The sequence below is a fragment of the Oncorhynchus mykiss genome, chromosome 20 (assembly GCF_013265735.2).
Source record: "Oncorhynchus mykiss isolate Arlee chromosome 20, USDA_OmykA_1.1, whole genome shotgun sequence".
Taxonomy (NCBI): Eukaryota; Metazoa; Chordata; class Actinopteri; order Salmoniformes; family Salmonidae; genus Oncorhynchus; species Oncorhynchus mykiss.
The window spans coordinates 46,291,581-46,317,344 of NC_048584.1; the positions used below are offsets into that span (position 1 = coordinate 46,291,581).

The following is a 25,764-nucleotide window of genomic DNA, read 5'->3' on the forward strand; positions in this document are numbered from 1 at the left end:
AGGGTAGTATCCTGTATATGTCCTGGTGACATCGTGTTGTAGAGGGTAGTATCCTGTATATGTCCTGGTGACATAGTGTTGTAGATGGTAGTATCCTGTATATGTCCTGGTGACATAGTGAAGGTGAAGCTGTGGAGGGTAGTATCTTGTATTTCTCCTGGTGACATAGTGAAGGTTATGTTGTGCAGGGTAGTATCCTGTATATGTCCTGGTGACATAGTGTTGTAGAAGGTATCCTGTATTTGTCCTGGTGACATAGTGTTGTGGAGGGTAGTATCCTGTATATGTCCTGGTGACATAGTAAAGGTTATTTTGTTGGGGGTAGCATCCTGTATATGTCCTGGTGACATAGTGAAGGTTATGTTGTGGAGGGTAGTATCCTGTATATGTCCTGGTGACATAGTGAAGGTTATGGTGTGGAGGGTAGTATTCTGTTTATGTCCTTGTGACATAGTGAAGTTTGTGTTGTGGAGGCTAGTATCCTGTATATGTCCTGGTGACATAGTGTTGTGGAGGGTAGTATCCTGTATATGTCCTGGTGACATAGTGAAGGTTATGGTGTGGAGGGTAGTATCCTGTATATGTCCTGGTGTCATAGTTTTGTGGATGGTAGTATCCTGTATATGTAATGTTGACATAGTGAAGGTTATGTTGTAGAGGGTAGTATCCTGTATATGTCCTGGTGTCATAGTGATGGTTATGTGATGGAGGGTAGTATCCTGTTTATGTCCTGGTGACATAGTGAAGTTTGTGTTGTGGAGGGTAGTATCCTGTATATGTCCTGGTGACATAGTAATATAGAGGGTAGTATCCTGTATATGTCCTGGTGAAATAGTTTTGTAGAGGGTAGTATCCTGTATATGTCCTGGTGACATAGTGAAGGTTATGGTGTGGAGGGTAGTATCCTGTATATGTCCTGGTGTCATAGTTTTGTGGAGGGTAGTATCCTGTTTATGTCCTGGTGACATAGTGAAGTTTGTGTTGTGGAGGGTAGTATCCTGTATATGTCCTGGTGACATAGTAATATAGAGGGTAGTATCCTTTATATGTCCTGGTGAAATAGTTTTGTAGAGGGTAGTATCCTGTATATGTCCTGGTGACATAGTGAAGGTTATGGTGTGGAGGGTAGTATCCTGTATATGTCCTGGTGAAATAGTTTTGTAGAGGGTAGTATCCTGTATATGTCCTGGTGACATAGTGAAGGTTATGGTGTGGAGGGTAGTATCCTGTATATGTCCTGGTGACATAGTAATATAGAGGGTAGTATCCTGTATATGTCCTGGTGAAACAGTTTTGTAGAGGGTAGTATCCTGTATATGTCGCGGTGACATAGTGAAGGTTATGTTGTAGAGGGTAGTATCCTGTTTCTGTCCTGGTGACATCGTGTTGTAGAAGGTATTATCCTGTATATGTCCTGGTGACATAGTGATGGTTATATTGTGGAGGGTAGTATCCTGTATATGTCCTGGTGAAATAGTGAAGGTTATGTTGTGGAGGGTAGTATCCTGTTTATGTCCTGGTGACATAGAGAAGGTTATGTTGTGGAGGGTAGTATCCTGTATATGTCCTGGTGACATAGTGTTGTAGAGGGTAGTATCCTGTATATGTGCTGGTAACATAGTGTTGTAGAGGGTAGTTCCTGTATATGTCCTGGTGACATAGTGAAGGTTATGTTGTAGAGGGTAGTATCCTGTATATGTCCTGGTGACATAGTAAAGGTTATGTGTAGAGGGTAGTATCCTGTATATGTCCTGATGACATAGTGTTGTAGAGTGTAGTATCCTGTATATGTCCTGGTGACATAGTGAAGGTTATGTTGTAGAGGGTAGTATCCTGTATATGTCCTGGTGACATAGTGAAGGTTATGTTGTAGAGGGTAGCATCCTGTATATGTCCTGGTGACATAGTGTTGTGGAGGTTAGTATCCTGTATATGTCCTGGTGACATAGTGAAGGTTATGTTGTGGAGGGTAGTGTCCTGTATATGTCCAGGTGACATAGTGTTGTGGAGGGTTGTATCCTGTATATATCCTGGTGACATAGTGTTGTGGAGGGTAGTATCCTGTATATGTCCTTGTGACATAGTGAAGGTTATGTTATAGAGGGTAGTATCCTGTATATGTCCTGGTGACCTAGTGAAGGTTATGTTGTAGAGGGTAGTATCCTGTATATGTCCTGGTGACATAGTGTTGTGGAGGGTATTATCCTGTATATTTCCTGGTGACATAGTGGAGGTTATGTTGTTGGGGGTAGCATCCTGTATATGTTCTGGTGACGTAGTGAAGGTTATGTTGTGGGGGGTATGTGCCTACATGCTATGCAATGCTATGTAAATCTATATGTTTGTAAAAACATATTGAAAAATACATATCTCTGAAAAATATCTCTGTCTCTCTCTCTGTGTCTTTCTCTTTCTCTCTCTCTGTGACTGTCTCTGTCTCTGTCTCTCTCTCTCTGCCTCTCTGTCTCTCTTTCTGTCTCTCTCTCTCTCTCTGTCTCTGTCTCTCTGTCTTTGTCTCTCTCTCTCTTTGTCTCTCTCTTTGTCTCTCTCTCTCTCTCTCTCTCTCTCTTTGTCTCTCTCTCTTTGTCTCTCTCTGTCTCTGTCTCTCTCTGTCTCTGTCTCTCTCTGTCTCTGTCTCTCTCTGTCTTTGTCTCTCTCTCTCTCTCTCTCTATCTCTCTGTCTCTGTCTCTGTCTCTCTCTGTCTCTGTCTCTGTCTCTCTCTGTCTCTCTCTTTGCTGTTTGTCCTTTATTTTTATGCAGCCTGGCCTGTCCTCCTAACCATCTTTATCTTCAGGACAATGAAGGTGAGACAAGGACATCCATCTTTCCCCCTCTCCTGTGTCTCTGCTGTGTATTTCAACTCTTTTTTTCTCCCAACCAACCCGTCAAACTACCCACAGCGAATATCTTACTGCTCTCCCAAAGACAGAGACACAGAGATAGTCTGTCTGTACATGTAGGTAGAGGTAGTCTGTCTTTACATGTAGGTAGAGGTAGTCTGTCTGTACATGTAGGTAGAGGTAGTCTGTCTGTACATGTAGGTAGAGGTAGTCTGTCTGTACATGTAGGTAGAGGTAGTCTGTCTGTACAAGTAGGTAGATTTAGTCTGTCTGTACATGTAGGTAGAGGTAGTCTGTCTGTACATGTAGGTAGAGGTAGTCTGTCTGTACATGTATGTAGAGGTAGTCCGTCTGTACATGTATGTAGAGGTAGTCCGTCTGTACATGTATGTAGAGGTAGTCCGTCTGTACATGTATGTAGAGGGAGTCCGTCTGTACATGTATGTAGAGGTAGTCTGTCTATACATGTTGGTAGAGGCAGTCTTTGTATACATGAAGGTAGAGGTAGTCTGTCTGTACATGTATGTAGAGGTAGTCCGTCTGTACATGTATGTAGAGGTAGTCCGTCTGTACATGTATGTAGAGGTAGTCCGTCTGTACATGTATGTAGAGGTAGTCCGTCTGTACATGTATGTAGAGGGAGTCCGTCTGTACATGTATGTAGAGGGAGTCCGTCTGTACATGTATGTAGAGGTAGTCCGTCTGTACATGTATGTAGAGGTAGTCTGTCTATACATGTATGTAGAGGTAGTCTGTCTGTACATGTATGTAGAGGGAGTCCGTCTGTACATGTATGTAGAGGTAGTCCGTCTGTACATGTATGTAGAGGTAGTCCGTCTGTACATGTATGTAGAGGTAGTCCGTCTGTACATGTATGTAGAGGTAGTCCGTCTGTACATGTATGTAGAGGTAGTCTGTCTATACATGTTGGTAGAGGCAGTCTTTGTATACATGTATGTAGAGGTAGTCCGTCTGTACATGTATGTAGAGGTAGTCCGTCTGTACATGTATGTAGAGGTAGTCCGTCTGTACATGTATGTAGAGGGAGTCCGTCTGTACATGTATGTAGAGGTAGTCCGTCTGTACATGTATGTAGAGGTAGTCCGTCTGTACATGTATGTAGAGGTAGTCTGTCTATACATGTTGGTAGAGGCAGTCTTTGTATACATGTAGGTAGAGGTAATCTGTCTGTACATTTCGTAACAGTACTGTAGACAGACTGAACACATACAGAACCACAACTACACTACTGTAGATGGATAGAACATACAGAACCACAACTACACTACTGTAGACAGACTGAACATACAGAACCACAACTACAGTACTGTAGACAGACTGAACATACAGAACCACAACTACACTACTGTAGACAGACTGAACATACAGAACCACAACTACAGTACTGTAGACAGACTGAACATACAGAACCACAACTACACTACTGTAGACGGACTGAACATACAGAACCACAACTACACTACTGTAGACAGACTGAACATACAGAACCACAACTACACTACTGTAGACAGACTGAATATATAGAACCACAACTACACTACTGTAGACAGACTGAACATACAGAACCACAACTACAGTACTGTAGACGGACTGAACATACAGAACCACAACTACACTACTGTAGACAGACTGAACATACAGAACCACAACTACACTACTGTAGACAGACTGAACATACAGAACCACAACTACACTACTGTAGACAGACTGAACATACAGAACCACAACTACACTACTGTAGACAGACTGAACATACAGAACCACAACTACAGTTCTGTAGACGGACTGAACATACAGAACCACAACTACACTACTGTAGACAGACTGAACATACAGAACCACAACTACACTACTGTAGACAGACTGAACATACAGAACCACAACTACACTACTGTAGACAGACTGAACATACAGAACCACAACTACACTACTGTAGACAGACTGAACATACAGAACCACAACTACACTACTGTAGACAGACTGAACATACAGAACCACAACTACACTACTGTAGACAGACTGAACATACAGAACCACAACTACACTACTGTAGACAGACTGAACATACAGAACCACAACTACACTACTGTAGACAGACTGAACATACAGAACCACAACTACACTACTGTAGACAGACTGAACATACAGAACCACAACTGCTCACAAAGCAACGCATTCATGTTATATTTTATTTTAATGTGTGTGTGTTTGCATGTGTGTGTGTGTGTGTGTGGATCAGGTCATTTTGGAGATGAATAATTGGCTTCCCCTCATTATGATTATGTTGCAGTAACAAACACACACACACACACACACACACACACACACACACACACACACACATACAACGCATTATTATGTTTTCAATAATTCATGAGGTTGTTATGATTGTTGCTTCAACAAAATGTTCATCTTTTGTTACAGAAATTGGAAGAGTTTTTATTCTGCATGGAGGATGTTCACCCAGAGGTAGGCACCAATTAACTTTATCTCTACTCTACTGTATGCTAAAGCTTAAGCTAGAGCTAAACATTATTTTAAAGCTAACGATAAAGAACATTCTATGGCTAATAACAAAGATTATTCTAAAGTTGTTGCTAAAAAAGTATTTTAAAGCTTTTGATAAATATTATTCTAATGATAAAGATCATTCTGAAGCTATTGATAAATATTATTCTAAAGCTAATGATAAATAATTTTCTAATGATAAATATTATCCTAAAGCTAATGATAAATATTATTCTAATGATAAATATTATTCTAATGATAAATATTATCCTAAAGCTAATGCATCAAACCAGCAGACTTGCCTTATTGTGGCCCTGAGGCGGTTTTAACCCTGATCTTACCTCAGTGTAAACATTACCTCCAATATAACCTTGATCTGACCTCAGTGTAAACATCAGTGTAAAGATGATGCCGAAGAACATGTTTTTACATGTTCAACACCATAGTGCCCACGAACCTCATCACTAAGCTAAGGACTCTGGGACTATACCCCTTCCTCTGCAACTGGATCCTGGACTTCCTGACGGGCCGCCCCGAGGTGGTAAGAGTAGGCAACAACACGTCTGCCATGCTGATCCTCAACACAGGGGTGTGTACTTAGTCCCCTTCTGTACTCCCTGTTCACCCACGACTGCGTGGCCAAACACGACTCCAACACTATCATTAAGTTTGCTGATGACACAACAGTTGTAGGCCTGATCACCGACAACGATGAGATGGCCTATAGGGAGGAGGTCAGAGAACTGGCAGTGTGGTGCCAGGACAACAACCTCTCCCTCAATTTGAGCAAGACTAAGGAGCAGATCGTGGACTACAGGAAAAGGCGGGCCGAACACGCCAACATGAACATTGACAGGGCTGTAGTGGAGTTGAAGAGTTTCAAGTTCCTAGGTGTCCACATCACCAACAAACTATCATGGTCCAAACATACCAAGACAGTCATGAAGAGGGCACAACACATTGACTCAGTACCGGTACCCCCTGTATATAGCCTCCACATTGACTCTGTACCGCTGACCCCTGTATATAGCCTCCACATTGATTCTGTACCGTAATACCCTGTATATAGCCTCCACATTGACTCTGTACCGGTACCCCCTGTATATAGCCTCCACATTGACTCTGTACCGCTGACCCCTGTATAAGCCTCCACATTGACTCAGTACCGGTACCCCCTGTATATATCCTCCACATTGACTCTGTACCGGTGACCCCTGTATATAGCCTCCACATTGACTCTGTACCACTGACCCCTGTATATAGCCTCCACACTGACTCTGTACCATAATACCCTGTATATAGCCTCCACATTGACTCTGTACTGTAATAAACTGTATATAGCCTCCACATTGACTCTGTACTGGTACCCCCCTGTATATAGCCTCCACATTGACTCTGTACTGGTACCCCCCTGTATATAGCCTCCACATTGACTCTGTACCGGTACCCCCTGTATATAGCCTCCACATTGACTCTGTAACGTTGACCCCTGTATATAGCCTCCACACTGACTCTGTACTGTAATACCCTGTATATAGCCTCCACATTGACTCTGTAATGTTGACCCCTGTATATAGCCTCCACATTGACTCTGTACCGCTGACCCCTGTATATAGCCTCCACATTGACTCTGTACTGGTACCCCCCTGTATATAGCCTCCACATTGACTCTGTACCATAATACCCTGTATATAGCCTCCACACTGACTCTGTACTGTAATACCCTGTATATAGCCTCCACATTGACTCTGTACCGGTACCCCCTGTATATAGCCTCCACATTGACTCTGTACTGGTACCCCCCTGTATATAGCCTCCACATTGACTCTGTACCATAATACCCTGTATATAGCCTCCACATTGACTCTGTACTGTAATACCCTGTATATAGCCTCCACATTGACTCTGTACTGTAATACCCTGTATATAGCCTCCACATTGACTCTGTACTGGTACCCCCCTGTATATAGCCTCCACATTGACTCTGTACTGGTACCCCCCTGTATATAGCCTCCACATTGACTCTGTACCGCTGACCCCTGTATATAGCCTCCACATTGACTCTGTACTGGTACCCCCCTGTATATAGCCTCCACATTGACTCAGTACCATAATACCCTGTATATAGCCTCCACACTGACTCTGTACTGTAATACCCTGTATATAGCCTCCACATTGACTCTGTACCATAATACCCTGTATATAGCCTCCACATTGACTCTGTACCGGTACCCCCTGTACATAGCCTCCACATTGACTCTGTACCGTAATACCCTGTATATAGCCTCCACATTGACTCTGTACCGTAATACCCTGTATATAGCCTCCACATTGACTCTGTACCGGTACCCCCCTGTATATAGCCTCCACATTGACTCTGTACCATAATACCCTGTATATAGCCTCCACATTGACTCTGTACCGTAATACCCTGTATATAGCCTCCACATTGACTCTGTACCGGTACCCCCTGTATATAGCCTCCACATTGACTCTGTACCGGTACCCCCCTGTATATAGCCTCCACATTGACTCTGTACTGTAATACCCTGTATATAGCCTCCACACTGACTCTGTACTGTAATACCCTGTATATAGCCTCCACATTGACTCTGTACTGTAATACCCTGTATATAGCCTCCACACTGACTCTGTACTGTAATACCCTGTATATAGCCTCCACATTGACTCTGTACTGTAATACCCTGTATATAGCCTCCACACTGACTCTGTACTGTAATACCCTGTATATAGCCTCCACATTGACTCTGTACTGTAATACCCTGTATATAGCCTCCACACTGACTCTGTACTGTAATACCCTGTATATAGCCTCCACATTGACTCTGTACTGTAATACCCTGTATATAGCCTCCACACTGACTCTGTACTGGTGCCCCCTGTATATAGCCTCCACATTGACTCTGTACTGTAATACCCTGTATATAGCCTCCACACTGACTCTGTACTGTAATACCCTGTATATAGCCTCCACATTGACTCTGTACTGTAATACCCTGTATATAGCCTCCACACTGACTCTGTACTGTAATACCCTGTATATAGCCTCCACACTGACTCTGTACCATAATACCCTGTATATAGCCTCCACATTGACTCTGTACCGTAATACCCTGTATATAGCCTCCACATTGACTCTGTACCGGTACCCCCTGTATATAGCCTCCACATTGACTCTGTACCGGTACCCCCCTGTATATAGCCTCCACATTGACTCTGTACTGTAATACCCTGTATATAGCCTCCACACTGACTCTGTACTGTAATACCCTGTATATAGCCTCCACATTGACTCTGTACTGTAATACCCTGTATATAGCCTCCACACTGACTCTGTACTGTAATACCCTGTATATAGCCTCCACATTGACTCTGTACTGTAATACCCTGTATATAGCCTCCACACTGACTCTGTACTGTAATACCCTGTATATAGCCTCCACATTGACTCTGTACTGTAATACCCTGTATATAGCCTCCACACTGACTCTGTACTGTAATACCCTGTATATAGCCTCCACATTGACTCTGTACTGTAATACCCTGTATATAGCCTCCACACTGACTCTGTACTGGTGCCCCCTGTATATAGCCTCCACATTGACTCTGTACTGTAATACCCTGTATATAGCCTCCACACTGACTCTGTACTGTAATACCCTGTATATAGCCTCCACATTGACTCTGTACTGTAATACCCTGTATATAGCCTCCACACTGACTCTGTACTGTAATACCCTGTATATAGCCTCCACACTGACTCTGTACTGTAATACCCTGTATATAGCCTCCACACTGACTCTGTACTGTAATACCCTGTATATAGCCTCCACCCTGACTCTGTACTGTAATACCCTGTATATAGCCTCCACACTGACTCTGTACTGTAATACCCTGTATATAGCCTCCACCCTGACTCTGTACTGTAATACCCTGTATATAGCCTCCACACTGACTCTGTACTGTAATACCCTGTATATAGCCTCCACCCTGACTCTGTACTGTAATACCCTGTATATAGCCTCCACACCGACTCTGTACTGTAATACCCTGTATATAGCCTCCACACTGACTCTGTACCGTAACACCCTGTATATAGCCTCCACACCGACTCTGTACTGGTACCCCCTGTATATAGCCTCCACACTGACTCTGTACCGTAACACCCTGTATATAGCCTCCACACCGACTCTGTACTGTAATACCCTGTATATAGCCTCCACACTGACTCTGTACCGTAACACCCTGTATATAGCCTCCACACCGACTCTGTACTGGTACCCCCTGTATATAGCCTCCACACTGACTCTGTACCGTAACACCCTGTATATAGCCTCCACACCGACTCTGTACTGTAATACCCTGTATATAGCCTCCACACTGACTCTGTACCGTAACACCCTGTATATAGCCTCCACACCGACTCTGTACTGGTACCCCCTGTACATAGCCTCACTTGTGTTATTGTTATTGTGTTACTTTTATTATTACTTTTTATTTTAATCTACTTGGTAAATATTTTCTTCTTCTTGAACTGCACTGTTGGTTAAGGGCTTGTTAGTAAACATTTCACGGTAAAATCTACACTTGTTGTATTCGGTGCATGTGACAAATATGATTTGATTTGACCTTCAATTTAACCCTGATCTGACCTCAATGTCAACATGAACTCCACTATAACCCTGATCTGACCTCAGTGTCAACATGAACTCCACTATAACCCTGATCTGACCTCAGTGTCAATATGATCTCCACTATAACCCTGATCTGACCTCAGTGTCAATATGATCTCCACTATAACCCTGATCTGACCTCAGTGTCAATATGATCTCCTCTATAACCCTGATCTGACCTCAGTGTCAACATGAACTCCACTATAACCCTGATCTGACCTCAGTATCAATATGATCTCCACTATAAACCTGATCTGACCTCAGTGTCAATATGATCTCCACCCTGCGTGTATGACCCCCTTGTCCTTTCTATAATGACTTGAAATGAATGATTTCCACTTAGCTACTGCTGCACCGCCCCCCATCTATGTCTTCTCCAGAATTCAGCAGAACTTTTGGGAACTCAATCTTGCTCTCTCTCTCTCTCTCTCTCTCTCTCTCTCTCTCTCTCTCTCTCTCTCTCTCTCTCTCTCTCTCTCAGTGCATGCTGGGAGTGTTCATAGTTGAGAGACCGTGTGGAGGGCTCTGTCCATACTTACTTTCTTTATTCTTTCCTTGGTCTTTTCTTTCCATTTTTATTTTCTATGGTGGAGGGTTAGCACACTGTTAGTGGGTGGAAGGGGACAGAGTTTTAGTTTCCTGGGGGTTGAACGGTGTGGTGTGCACAGCCTTGGGCGGAGGAGACGCTGTCGTTACGGCATGGATTCAGGTGTGTTCCTGAGAATGGAGTTAAGGTGGAGGAGATTCTGCTCATGGTCGGTCAACAGGTAGGACCTGAAGTTAAACATTCAGGCATCCAGAATGAACAAAGCTGTGGTTGTGTTGATGAAAAGAGTACAATTTGTGGGTAGGCTGATTGCTAGTGGAATATTTGTAAGGCATGTAATTGTGACGATTTCTTTTCTTTCGACTCCTTCGACAAGGGTTGTAGTTCCCAATCTGCATCTGTTTACTACGGATGATCAAATCAGTCATTTTGGTAAATTTGCTAGTGGTTTCAGGCCAAATTTCTTCAGCCTCCTGAGGTTTAAGAGGCACTGTTGCGCCTTCTTCACCACGCTGTCTTTGTCGGTCTGTGTTAACCTCTCTGCACACACGCTAGCGGGCTGAAATTCCACAACATACGGTGATCGCTACATAAATAGTCATATTAAACATTCATGAAAATACAAGTGTCTCACATGTATCAAAAGCCTAGAATCTTGCTAATCCAACTGCATTGTTAGATTTAAAAAAGGATTTACTGCGAAAGAATACGATACGATTATCTGAGCATAGAGCCCCATAAAAAATATAAAAAAATAACCAGCACAGGTGTAACATAATCACAAACTGCATTAAAATAAATCGTTTACCTTTGACGTTCTTCGTCTGTTTGCAAAAATACAACGTCGTAACATTAAACATTCTTGAAAATGCAAGTGTCTTACACCCTTCAAAAGATGAGAATCTTGGTAATGAAACACATTTTTCTGATTTAAAATAGCTATTACAGAGAACAAATACCATGCTTTTGTTTGAGAAGAGCAATCAACAACAAAAACATTTTCCGCCATGACAGTTTTTACACATTCACATCTGAAGGTAAAATTAATACTTACATTCTGATATCTTGCTCTTATGTCTCTTCCTGAGGGTCCCAGTGATCAAATGAAGTGCCGTTTTCTTTGATAAAATCAATTTTTATAGCCTAAATCGAAACATTTTGTAACCCGTTTGTGCCGTGAATTCCATCTCTATAAATTTTTTACGGAGCATTCGACGTAATTACACACGGTAAACAATCGTTTATCTAGTCATGGTTGGTTTCAGTGCATTCCTCTGGATGTTTGAAACACAGCCAAACCACATTGTTTTTTTTGCGGGGAGTATTGACCGAAGTGAACTGATTTGAAGACAACGAGCAATGACTACCTTCCGCACCAATAATTTTAGCGAAGCTTCGTTGATTGACTGTATTTCTGCCCAATGACCACTGATCTTCTTGAAATCTAGCTGGGTAGATAGGCAATGAGCTGAGGTAAACGCCAGTATGTAATGGTTTTTGGTGGGACCACCATTCCTTGTTTGTAAATGCACGCGTAACGAACACCATTCTCGCCTTGACTATCAGAGGAGTTGCTGAGAGGATTGTTACGCGCAGCAGTATTTCGGAAAGTTGTTCATTGAAGACATCATGGCAAATAAATCAGGAAAAGCGAAGTCTAAAGTGAAAGTGAGACAGATTTTTTGTTTGAGGAATCTTTGAGTGTTATGATTCAAACAGGAACTGAGGAGCTGTTTCTGCAAGGACAGGACGTACTTCTGGACGGGTAAGTGCTAATGCCATTTTATGAAATATAAATATATACAGTATAAATATATATATATATATATATATATATATATATATATATATTTGCAATTTGCAATGAAATGTATGGTTTGTTTTTGTTTGTGTGTGTGTGTGTTTGTGTGTGTGTGTGTGTGTGTGTGTGTGTGTGTGTGTGTGTGTGTGTGTATATATATATATATATATATATATATATATGTATGTGTGTGTGTGTGTGTGTGTGTGTGTATATATATATATAAATTCCATGTCAGATATATATATATTTTCCATGTCAGATATATATATATATTCCATGTCAGATATATATATATATTCCATGTCAGATATATATATATATATTCCATGTCAGATATATATATATTTTCCATGTCCGATATATATATATTTTCCATGTCAGATATATATATATATTCCATGTCAGATATATATATATTTTCCATGTCAGATATATATATATATTCCATGTCAGATATATATATATTTTCCATGTCAGATATATATATATTTTCCATGTCAGATATATATATATATTCCATGTCAGATATATATATATATATATTCCATGTCAGATATATATATATTTTCCATGTCAGATATATATATATATTTTCCATGTCAGATATATATATATATATATATTCCATGTCAGATATATATATATTTTCCATGTCAGATATATATATATATTTTCCATGTCAGATATATATATATATATATATATATATATTCCATGTCAGATATATATATATTTTCAATTTTTTCATTCAAATGGAATGGAGTAGAACAGCAAACACACACATGACCACTGCGCCTGCTACTCCTCTCCATTTCCATATGAAATAGCCATTGGGTGCTGTTCAGGGGAGGGCAGGCCCACAACAATGGCCGGAGTTGAATGGAACAGCACTTCACCTTAGTGAAGGTTCCCTCTGCTCTATACAATACATATCTGTTTAATTTATGTGATGATAAAAGGCTCATACAATACAAATGTTTTTTTTATGTTTTCTTTCACAGTGATAGCGACTCCGACTGGGAGCCCCCGATGCCAAGCTGCCCCATCTACTCCTTCCTCCAGTGGTGGTCATATGCCACAGTTCATTACTGCAGGCATGACTGTGCCTCAGGGCCAAAAGGGCACAGCATGGAGGCGTCGTTGTGTTCTGTGTCGCATGAACTGCACCACTTGTTCAGTTTGCCTCTGCTTTACATCAGAAAGAGACTGCTATGGGACATGGCACAGGCAGCAAAATATTGTGTAGAGGACTTCCAAAGGGTGTACTGTTTTTTTTTTCTTCGTTTTTTTTTTCTAATATTTTTTTAAACATTTTTTTGTTGTGTGTGTTAGAATTGCTTTTTGATATGTTGTATATATTGTTTTACAACAATAAAAAACAGAAAACGTATGCTCTTTCTTTCTCTTTTCTCCCACCAGGTCTACTGTGTTATATTCTCCTACATTCAATTAACATTTCCGCAAACTTCAGAATGTTTCCATTCAAATGATACCAAGAATATGCATATCCTTTCCTCTGGGGCTGAGCTACAGGCAGTTAGATTAGGGTATGTCTTCAGGCGGAAATTGAGAACAAGGGATGCAGCCATAAGAGGTTAATATACAGTGCCTTGCGAAAGTAATCGGCCCCCTTGAACTTTGCGACCTTTTGCCACATTTCAGGCTTCAAACATAAAGATATAAAACTGTATTTTTTTGTGAAGAATCAACAACAAGTGGGACACAATCATGAAGTGGAACGACATTTATTGGATATTTCAAACTTTTTTAACAAATCAAAAACTGAAAAATTGGGCGTGCAAAATTATTTTTGTTTTTATTATTAGTGGGTATTGGCCTAATTCTACCCTGCATGCATTGTTTTTAGTTTTCCTCTGGACATGTCGGAGAATCTTACGGAATTCTTCATGCAGGGTTTCAATGGGGTGCTTGTCCCATTTGGTGAAATATTGTTTTGCAAGTGGACCCCACACCTCGCTGCCATAAAGTACAACTGGTTCAATGACACATTCAATTAGTTTTTGCCAAATTTTTATAGGTATATCAATTTGAATAGATTTTTTAATGGCTTAGAATGCCCTGCGTGCTTTCTCTCTCAGCATCATTAAGGTGTCCAGTTGAGCTTATTTTTAAACCTAAGTAATTGCAGTGTGCAGTACTCTATATTTTTATTTATTTTGTACGAATTGAGAACTTTGGTCTAATTCCCTGAGATCTGGATCTTCTCTGGAAAATCATCATTGTAGTCTTTTTGGATTTTACTGCCAGGGCCCAAGTCTGGCAGTACTGCTCTTGCAGGTCCAGGGTCTGCTGTAGGCCATGTGCTGTGGGTGACAGCAGGCATAGGTAATCTGCGAAGAGTAGGCATTTAACCTCTGAATTGTGGAGACAAACACCAGGGGCTTAGGATGTCTCTAGTATAGTGGCCAATTTGATTGATGTAAATATTGAAGTGTGCAGGGCTCAGATTGCAACCCCGGCGAAGGCCCCGCCCCTGGTTAAAGAATTCATATTTTTTCTTTCCAATTTTAATGCTGTGCATATTGCCAGAATACATTGATTTAATTATGTCATATGTTTTACCCCCTACACCACTTTCAAGAATTTTGTAGAACAAATGCCAAATGGAATCAAATGCTTTTTGGAAGTTGACAAAGCAAGCGTATATTTTGGTGGACATGTTAATCTATCAGGGTGTGTAGGGTGTAAATATCATCAGTTGTGCGATGTTTTGGTATAAATCCAATTTGACTTTTACTCAAGACATTATGCTTATTAAGGAAGTTTAGACCTCTTACATTTATAATACTACAGAAAACCTTCCCCAGGTTACTGTTCACACAAATGCCTCTGTAATTGTTAGGGTCAAATTTGTATCTGTTCTTAAAGATTGGGGTTATGAGTCCTTGATTATGAGTTCCAGATGTCAAGGAAATAGCCTACACTCAGGATCAAATTAAACCGTTTTAATATAGCCAATTTAAATATCCATCACTCCCTCTCTCACCCTCTCTCTCTTTATCTTACCCTCTCTCTCACCTTCTCTCTGTCCCTCTCTCTCTCTCACCTTCTCTCTGTCCCTCTCTCTCTCACCTTCTCTCTGTCCCTCTCTCTCTCACCTTCTCTCTGTCCCTCTCTATCATTCTTTCTCAGGAGGACAGTGGCAGTGAAGCAGCAGGGCTAACAGCAGACCTGACTATAGAGCTGACCGACCAGTGTGAGGAGATCAGTGATAGGCTGTTGATTCTGGAGGATGACCTCCAGACAGCCATGCAGAACAAAGACCAGGATCTCACTCATATCCTTTACCTGTTTCTGTACGGTGTGTGTGTGAGTTACCAGAGGGTGCGTGTGTGAGTTACCAGAGGGTGCGTGTGTGAGTTACCAGAGGGGGCGTGTGTGAGTTACCAGAGGGGGCGTGTGTGAGTTACCAGAGGGGGCGTGTGTGAGTTACCAGAGGGGGTGTGTGTGTGTGTTACCAGAGGGTGTGTGTGTGTGTGTGTGTGAGTTACCAGAGGGTGTGTGTGTGTTACCAGAGGGGGTTTGTTTGTGTGTGAGTTACCAGAGGGTGTGTGTGTGTGTGTCTGTCTGTGTGTGTGTCTGTCTGTCTGTGTGTCTGTCTGTCTGTCTATGTGTCTGTCTGTCTGGCTGGCTCCGCTAGTTAGACAGGGTATCTGTGGTTCTCTCTGACCACTCTGTCACTCTACAGAGAAGAACCAGAGGATAATTTGGTGCTAGTAGACTGTGGGAAAAGTGTAGTCATGCGGCGTGCAGGTAGATGAGCCTAGAAGCAGGTTTCTCCTACATGTTAACACATTACCTTCCCTTATCTTAACAACTTCTATGTATTGTAGAGAAGCAGAGAGAGAAAAACATTTCATATTTTCTATCCAATCAGCCTCCTCATTAAGAAGGAAAGTGATGAATTGTCATCAGCTCCAGCAGATTGATCAGAGTCGTTATGAATATTATCATGGATATTACAATGTCCACCTCCATCCTAAATCTGCTCAGAGGAGGAAGGGAGTGTATTTTTATATATATAATATATATATATATAAGTATATCAGCTATGTTCTATTCCTTAACCACGATACCACAGTCCCTGGAGCAGGAGGTGAGGGAGGTGAAGGCTACTCTACACACCATGCTGACACAGCTTAATGATGAGGAGGCAGAGGAGGAGAGAGATAATGAGATCATGGAGGAGGAGGAGGAAGAGGAGGAGGAAGACCAGTATTTCAGTGACAGCTGGGAGATTTGATACAGGGGTCTCGGGTTTCTCCTGTGTTTTATGACCATCCCAGAGACCCTTTCTGGTGGCTGTCCTCTGACAAACCGCTGACCTCTAACCCATGAACCCGCAAGACTCTGTGAGAGGTTGACATCAGCAATCATATTAATTTACTGTAGCTCCATCTCCTGTACAATTAGACTCTGTTGTGTTGCTGGACAATTCCAGAGAGATTGGACTATAAACCACTATCAGTTTTTATATATTATGGGAAGACACTTTGATACAAATCTAGTAATTTCTAAATATGTTTAAGATAGCAGTTATGTCCAAGTTTGATTTGGGAGAAAAACATTGGATTTATATATATATATATATATATCTTCTAAATATTTTTGACTGTTCTAGTTAGTTTAACCAGGCTGAAACACAGCAGTGCCTTAGGCAGATAAGACTTAACAAAATGTTGTTACTGCTAGAAGACATGGAGATGCTGGTTTCCTCTCAACATTTTATCGGAATCAGAACAGACTGAACAGCTTTTAATAGTAATAATGTTGATGTATGTGGGGTCACTCCAATACGACCTCAGCTCCATCTGTAATATGTGACAGTAGAGAAGAACAAAATGGACCAACAGCAGAGAAGGACCAAATGAACCAACAGGAGAGATGGACCAACAGGAGAGATGGACAAAATGGACCAACAGGAGAAATGGACCAACAGGAGAAATGGACCAAATGGACCAACAGGAGAGAAGGAGCAAATGGACCAACAGGAGAGATGGACCAACAGGAGAGAAGAACCAAATGGACCAACAGGAGAGAAGAACCAAATGGAGAGATGGACCAACAGGAGAGATGGACAAAATGGACCAACAGGAGAAATGGACCAAATGGACCAACAGGAGAGAAGAACCAAATTGAGAGATGGACCAACAGGAGAGATGGACCAAATGGAGAGATGGACCAACAGGAGAGATGGACCAAATGGACCAACAGGAGAGATGGACCAATAGGAGAGATGGACCAAATGGACCAACAGGAGAGAAGGAGCAAATGGACCAACAGGAGAGATGGACCAACAGGAGAGAAGGACCAAATGGACCAACAGAAGAGAAGAACCAAATTGAGAGATGGACCAACAGGAGAGATGGACCAAATGGAGAGATGGACCAACAGGAGAGATGGACCAAATGGACCAACAGGAGAGATGGACCAATAGGAGAGATGGACCAAATGGACCAACAGGAGAGAAGGAGCAAATGGACCAACAGGAGAGATGGACCAACAGGAGAGAAGGACCAAATGGACCAACAGAAGAGAAGAACCAACAGGAGAGAAGAACCAAATGGACCAACAGGAGAGAAGAACCAAATGGACCAACAGGAGAATTGGACCAGATGGACCAACAGGAGAGAAGGACCAAATGAACCAACTGAAGAATCCCACAGTGTTTCTGTGTTTTCTGTAACAGTCTTCTAAAATATGCTAAATGCTAACCACAGTAGTGTGTGTGTGATTCTAAATGATAACCACAGTAGTGTGTGTGTGTGATGCTAACCACAGTAGTGTGTGTGATGCTAAATGCTAACCAAAGTAGTGTGTGTGTGATGCTAATTGTTTATAACTCATTATGATTGCCTTATAGATTTTTTTTGTAATTTTTCTTTTCATTTTTACTCCCTTTTTATTCCCCAATTTCATTATTATAATCTTGTCTCATCGCAGCTACTCCCCAACGGGCTCGGGAGAGGTGAAAGTCAAGTCATGCATCCTCCGAAACATGACCCGCCAAGCCGCGCTTCTTAATAACACCCGCTCGCTTACCCTGGAAACCAGCTGCACCAATGTGTCGTAGGGAACACAGTTCAACTGAAGTCAGCCTACAGGCATCTGGCCCTCCACAAGGAGTCACTAGAGTGCAATGAGAAAAGTAAAGCCCCCCCGCCAAACATTCCCCTAACCTGTGCGACGCGGGGCCAATTGTGCGCCGCCCTATGGGACTATGGGATCGAACCCCAGGCTGTAGTGACGCTGCAACACTGTGATGCAGCATCTTAGACCGCTTCGCCACTAGGGAGGCCAGATTTTATGGTTTTAGTCGATGATATGATTTCTTCAGTGTAGTGCCACAGAGGAGAGGTAAAGCTAAATTGATACTTTGTCTATGTCTTCAGTTAAGGAACTGGGGATGTGGTAAGATCCATAGAAATATCATGAATAGTTCAAGTTAATGAGTGCATAATGAGTGGACTGGCGACCATTACGAGTGTACCCATAGGACCAAAGGAGGAAGTAAAATATCTTCTGTGATTTGTTGATTCAACTCAACTGACATTTCAATTGCATGAGCCACATCAGGTAACATGATTTGAATGAGCATTCTACATATTCTACATTACCATGGAAACGATTGCATCACAATAGCAGGCAGCCATGAGTTTCCCAGTCAAATTGGTTCCAAGCCCTTATCATTCTGTTTCTATGGTAGGATCTCTATCTCTACTTTTTAGGATGAAGGGTTTAGAGGAACAGCCCACACTATACGGAAAATGTTGATGAGCACAGAAAAGTTTTTAGTAACTGCTGTTTGTCCACATTTGTCTTTAAAAAAGCACTTTGTTGTTTATTTGTTATATTTGTTGCTTTTGACAGGAAATGTGTTGCTTTTGACTGGAAATGTGTTGCTTTTGTTTAATGAAGGATTGTTCAGACACTCAGCTACAACATGTTTATTTCACTGGGTACCACTTTGTGTGACTGTACTCTCGGTATTTAACCATAAAGTCTTTGTCTGCGTCCAAAGTGGCAATATGCCATATATTTGTATTGACATGTTTTTTTGTAATTCACTTGTATTTCTACAGGGTGGGGCACCATTGAGATCAGGGTCTCATTTACAAGGGAGCCCTGTGAACATGAACATCATTTATTAACTTAAAATAATATCTATACAATCAATAGAAGATTAATCCAAACAAACAACTCACCTCCCTTAATCTAAACTGTCCAATGGAGACCAGTGAGTCGAACTTCAAGGTGGACTGAATGCTATTCCATGTGCTGGGGGAATAGAAACTAAAAGCATTTCCCCAGGTCGGGGGAGACCAGTGGGACCTACAGAACCAGTGGGACCTACAGGTCGGGGGAGACCAGTGGGACCTACAGAACCAGTGGGACCTACAGAACCAGCCAGGCCAGAGAGTGGGTCTGAAAATTGCTGAATCTCCAATTAATACGTGAGCTGAGGTATTGGGGGTATCTCTTAAGAACCTATTGTTATATAAACAAGTAGCTGGTCCCTTCTGTTAGTCAAACACTCTCAGCCAACAGAACCATACAAAATGCAGTAGTGTGTACTAAATGGTCCCCAGTGGTAAAACACAGTGCTGAGTGATAGACTGAATCTATAGGTTTTTAACAGAGCCTGCTGAATGCATGTAGATTATACAGTATCATTATGAAGTACTGGGAGAAATGTTGCTTCAACACTACTTTTGACCAGGGCTCTGGTGTAAAGTAATGCACAATATTTATTTATTTTTTATTTAACCTTTGTTTAACCAGGAAAAGCCCATTGAGACCCAGAGTCTCTTTTTCAAGGGAGACCTGACCAAGAAGGCAGCAACAATCAATACATCACATCATTAAAACATACAACAATCAATACATCACATCATTAAAACATACAACAATCAATACAATACAGAAATAAAACATACAACAATACAACAACATGATCCAGACTACAACAAGTATTTACACTCCTCTGCAACAGAGTCTCCCATCCATATCTTAAATTAATTTAGTGGCACTAACACATCTAGATGAAGCAGGGATTGTAGACTATTCCATTCAGTAGCACTAACGTATCTAGATGAAGCAGGGATTCTAGACTATTCCATTCAGTAGCACTAACATGTCTAGATGAAGCATGGATTGTAGACTATTCCATTCAGTAGCACTAACACATCTAGATGAAGCAGGGATTGTAGACTATTCCATTCAGTAGCACTAACACATCTAGATGAAGCAGGGATTGTAGACTATTCCATTCAGTAGCACTAACACATCTAGATGAAGCATGGATTGTAGACTATTCCATTCAGTAGCACTAACACATCTAGATGAAGCATGGATTGTAGACTATTCCATTCAGTAGCACTAACACATCTAGATGAAGCATGGATTGAAGACTATGTGCACAAGACGGGAAGGCAGTCTTGCCTAATACTGTGAATGTCCTGGGGACTTTAAGTAGCAACCACCTAGCAGACCGGGTCTGGTAACATAGCAACCACCTAGCAGACCGGGTATGGAAACATAGCAACCACCTAGCAGACCGGGTATGGAAACATAGCAACCACCTAGCAGACCGGGTCTGGTAACTGCTGGTGGTGAAGGAGACCAGACTACAGAGGTAAAGACTACAGAGGTAAAGAGGGAGTTTACCTGCTGGTTGTGAAGGAGACCAGACTACAGAGGTAAAGAGAGAGTTTACCTGCTGGTGGTGAAGGAGACCAGACTACAGAGGTAAAGAGGGAGTTTACCTGCTGGTGGTGAAGGAGACCAGACTACAGAGGTAAAGAGGGAGTTTACCTGCTGTTGGTGAAGGAGACCAGACTACAGAGGGAGTTTACCTGCTGGTGGTGAAGAAGACCAGACTACAGAGGTAAAGAGGGAGTTTACCTGCTGGTGGTGAAGGAGACCAGACTACAGAGGGAGTTTACCTGCTGGTGGTGAAGGAGACCAGACTACAGAGGTAAAGAGGGAGTTTACCTGCTGGTGGTGAAGGAGACCAGACTACAGAGGTAAAGATGGAGTTTACCTGCTGGGGTTGAAGGAGACCAGACTACAGAGGGAGTTTACCTGCTGGTGGTGAAGGAGACCAGACTACAGAGGTAAAGAGGGAGTTTACCTGCTGGTGGAAAGGGGACCAGACTACAGAGGGAGTTTACCTGCTGGTGGTGAAGGAGACCAGACTACAGAGGTAAAGAGGGAGTTTACCTGCTGGTGGTGAAGGGGAACAGACTACAGAGGTAAAGAGGGAGTTTACCTGCTGGTGGTGAAGGAGACCAGACTACAGAGGTAAAGAGGGAGTTTACCTGCTGGTGGTGAAGGAGACCAGACTACAGAGGTAAAGAGGGAGTTTACCTGCTGGTGGTGAAGGAGACCAGACTACAGAGGTAAAGAGGGAGTTTACCTGCTGGTGGTGAAGGAGACCAGACTACAGAGGTAAAGAGGGAGTTTACCTGCTGGTGGTGAAGGAGACCAGACTACAGAGGTAAAGAGGGAGTTTACTTGCTGGTGGTGAAGGGGACCAGACTACAATGGTAAATAGGGAGTTTACCTGCTGGTGGTGAAGGAGACCAGACTACAGAGGTAAAGAGGGAGTTTACCTGCTGGTGGTGAAGGAGACCAGACTACAGAGGTAAAAAGGGAGTTTACCTGCTGGTGGTGAAGGAGACCAGACTACAGAGGTAAAGAGGGAGTTTACCTGCTGGTGGTGAAGGGGAACAGACTACAGAGGTAAAGAGGGAGTTTACCTGCTGGTGGTGAAGGAGACCAGACTACAGAGGTAAAGAGGGAGTTTACCTGCTGGTGGTGAAGGAGACCAGACTACAGAGGTAAAGAGTGAGTTTACCTGCTGGTGGTGAAGGAGACCAGACTACAGAGGTAAAGAGGGAGTTTACCTGCTGGTGGTGAAGGAGACCAGACTACAGAGGTAAAGAGGGAGTTTACCTGCTGGTGGTGAAGGAGACCAGACTACAGAGGTAAAGAGGGAGTTTACCTGCTGGTGGTGAAGGGGAACAGACTACAGAGGTAAAGAGGGAGTTTACCTGCTGGTGGTGAAGGAGACCAGACTACAGAGGTAAAGAGGGAGTTTACTTGCTGGTGGTGAAGGGGACCAGACTACAATGGTAAATAGGGAGTTTACCTGCTGGTGGTGAAGGAGACCAGACTACAGAGGTAAAGAGGGAGTTTAACTGCTGGTGGTGAAGGAGACCAGACTACAGAGGTAAAAAGGGAGTTTACCTGCTGGTGGTGAAGGAGACCAGACTACAGAGGTAAAGAGGGAGTTTACCTGCTGGTGGTGAAGGGGAACAGACTACAGAGGTAAAGAGGGAGTTTACCTGCTGGTGGTGAAGGAGACCAGACTACAGAGGTAAAGAGGGAGTTTACTTGCTGGTGGTGAAGGGGACCAGACTACAGTGGTAAAGAGGGAGTTTACCTGCTGGTGGTGAAGGAGACCAGACTACAGAGGTAAAGAGGGAGTTTACCTGCTGGTGGTGAAGGAGACCAGACTACAGAGGTAAAGAGGGAGTTTACCTGCTGGTGGTGAAGGAGACCAGACTACAGAGGGAGTTTACCTGCTGGTGGTGAAGAAGACCAGACTACAGAGGTAAAGAGGGAGTTTACCTGCTGGTGGTGAAGGAGACCAGACTACGGAGGTAAAGAGGGAGTTTACCTGCTGATGGTGAAGGAGACCAGACTAAAGAGGGAGTTTACCTGCTAGTGGTGAAGGAGACCAGACTACAGAGGTAAAGAGGGAGTTTACCTGCTGGTGGTGAAGGAGACCAGACTACAGAGGTAAAGAGGGAGTTTACCTGCTGATGGTGAAGGAGACCAGACAACAAAGGTAAATAGGGAGTTTACCTGCTGGTGGTGAAGGAGACCAGACTACAGAGGTAAAGAGGGAGTTTACCTGCTTTTGGTGAAGGAGACCAGACTACAGAGGTAAAGAGGGAGTTTACCTGCTGGTGGTGAAGGAGACCAGACTACAGAGATAAAGAGGGAGTTTACCTGCTGGTGGTGAAGGAGACCAGACTACAGAGGTGAAGAGGGAGTTTACCTGCTGGTGGTGAAGGAGACCAGACTACAGAGGTAAAGAGGGAGTTTACCTGCTGGTGGTGAAGGAGACCAGACTACAGAGGTAAAGAGGGAGTTTACCTGCTGGTGGTGAAGGAGACCAGACTACAGAGGTAAAGAGGGAGTTTACCTGCTGGTGGTGAAGGGGAACAGACTACAGAGGTAAAGAGGGAGTTTACCTGCTGGTGGTGAAGGTGACCAGACTACAGAGGTAAAGAGGGAGTTTACTTGCTGGTGGTGAAGGGGACCAGACTACAATGGTAAATAGGGAGTTTACCTGCTGGTGGTGAAGGAGACCAGACTACAGAGGTAAAGAGGGAGTTTACCTGCTGGTGGTGAAGGAGACCAGACTACAGAGGTAAAAAGGGAGTTTACCTGCTGGTGGTGAAGGAGACCAGACTACAGAGGTAAAGAGGGAGTTTACCTGCTGGTGGTGAAGGGGAACAGACTACAGAGGTAAAGAGGGAGTTTACCTGCTGGTGGTGAAGGAGACCAGACTACAGAGGTAAAGAGGGAGTTTACCTGCTGGTGGTGAAGGGGACCAGACTACAGTGGTAAAGAGGGAGTTTACCTGCTGGTGGTGAAGGAGACCAGACTACAGAGGTAAAGAGGGAGTTTACCTGCTGGTGGTGAAGGAGACCAGACTACAGAGGTAAAGATGGAGTTTACCTGCTGGTGGTGAAGGAGACCAGACTACAGAGGTAAAGAGGGAGTTTACCTGCTGGTGGTGAAGGGGACCAGACTACAGAGGTAAAGAGGGAGTTTACCTGCTGGGGGTGAAGGAGACCAGACTACAGAGGGAGTTTACCTGCTGTTGGTGAAGGAGACCAGACTACAGAGGTAAAGAGGGAGTTTACCTGCTGGTGGTGAAGGGGAACAGACTACAGAGGTAAAAAGGGAGTTTACCTGCTGGTGGTGAAGGAGACCAGACTACAGAGGTAAAGAGGGAGTTTACCTGCTGGTGGTGAAGGAGACCAGACTACAGAGGTAAAGAGGGAGTTTACCTGCTGGTGGTGAAGGAGACCAGACTACAGAGGTAAAGAGGGAGTTTACCTGCTGGTGGTGAAGGAGACCAGACTACAGAGGTAAAGAGGGAGTTTACCTGCTGGTGGTGAAGGAGACCAGACTACAGAGGTAAAGAGAGAGTTTACCTGCTGTTGGTGAAGGAGACCAGACTCCAGAGGGAGTTTACCTGCTGGTGGTGAAGAAGACCAGACTACAGAGGTAAAGAGGGAGTTTACCTGCTGGTGGTGAAGGAGACCAGACTACAGAGGTAAAGAGGGAGTTTACCTGCTGATGGTGAAGGAGACAAGACTACAGAGGGAGTTTACCTGCTAGTGGTGAAGGAGACCAGACTACAGAGGTAAAGAGGGAGTTTACCTGCTGGTGGTGAAGGAGACCAGACTACAGAGGTAAAGAGGGAGTTTACCTGCTGATGGTGAAGGAGACCAGACTACAGAGGTAAAGAGGGAGTTTACCTGCTGGTGGTGAAGGAGACCAGACTACAGAGGTAAAGAGGGAGTTTACCTGCTGGTGGGAAAGGAGACCAGACTACAGAGGTAAAGAGGGAGTTTACCTGCTGGTGGTGAAGGGGAACAGACTACAGAGGTAAAGAGGGAGTTTACCTGCTGGTGGTGAAGGAGACCAGACTACAGAGGCAAAGAGGAAGTTTACCTGCTGGTGGTGAAGGAGACCAGGCTACAGAGGTAAAGAGGGAGTTTACCTGTTGGTGGTGAAGGAGACCAGACTACAGAGGGAGTTTACCTGCTGGTGGTGAAGGAGACCAGACTACAGAGGTAAAGAGGGAGTTTACCTGTTGGTGGTGAAGGAGACCAGACTACAGAGGTAAATAGGGAGTTTACCTGCTGGTGGTGAAGGAGACCAGACTACAGAGGTAAAGAGGGAGATTACCTGCTGGTGGTGAAGGAGACCAGACTACAGAGGTAAAGAGGGAGTTTACCTGCTGGTGGTGAAGGGGAACAGACTACAGAGGTAAAAAGGGAGTTTACCTGCTGGTGGTGAAGGAGACCAGACTACAGAGGTAAAGAGGGAGTTTACCTGCTGGTGGTGAAGGAGACCAGACTACAGAGGTAAAGAGGGAGTTTACCTGCTGGTGGTGAAGGAGACCAGACTACAGAGGTAAAGAGGGAGTTTATCTGCTGGTGGTGAAGGAGACCAGACTACAGAGGTAAAGAGGGAGTTTACCTGCTGGTGGTGAAGGAGACCAGACTACAGAGGGAGTT

The 25,764-nt window shown here is 43.3% G+C and overlaps 1 protein-coding gene across 2 annotated transcripts in view; it reads left to right on the forward strand.

Annotated features, from left to right (window-relative positions):
- disc1 (DISC1 scaffold protein) overlaps positions 1-17,369 on the forward strand; it is a 130,349-nt gene extending 112,980 nt beyond the window's left edge. The window contains exons 12-14 of one of the 2 annotated variants that reach the window (XR_005038030.1): positions 2,762-2,805; positions 5,287-5,331; positions 15,569-15,665. Coding sequence is in view for 1 of the 2 variants with exons in the window: in XM_036956447.1 (XP_036812342.1) it covers positions 5,287-5,331; positions 15,569-15,713; positions 16,516-16,679 (354 nt within the window). In the remaining variant the exon portion in view is untranslated. Of the gene's footprint in view, positions 1-2,761; positions 2,806-5,286; positions 5,332-15,568; positions 15,714-16,515 lie in introns of those variants that run through there. The other variant, XM_036956447.1, reaches the window with a different exon arrangement.
- The last annotated feature ends 8,395 nt before the right edge of the window (positions 17,370-25,764 follow it).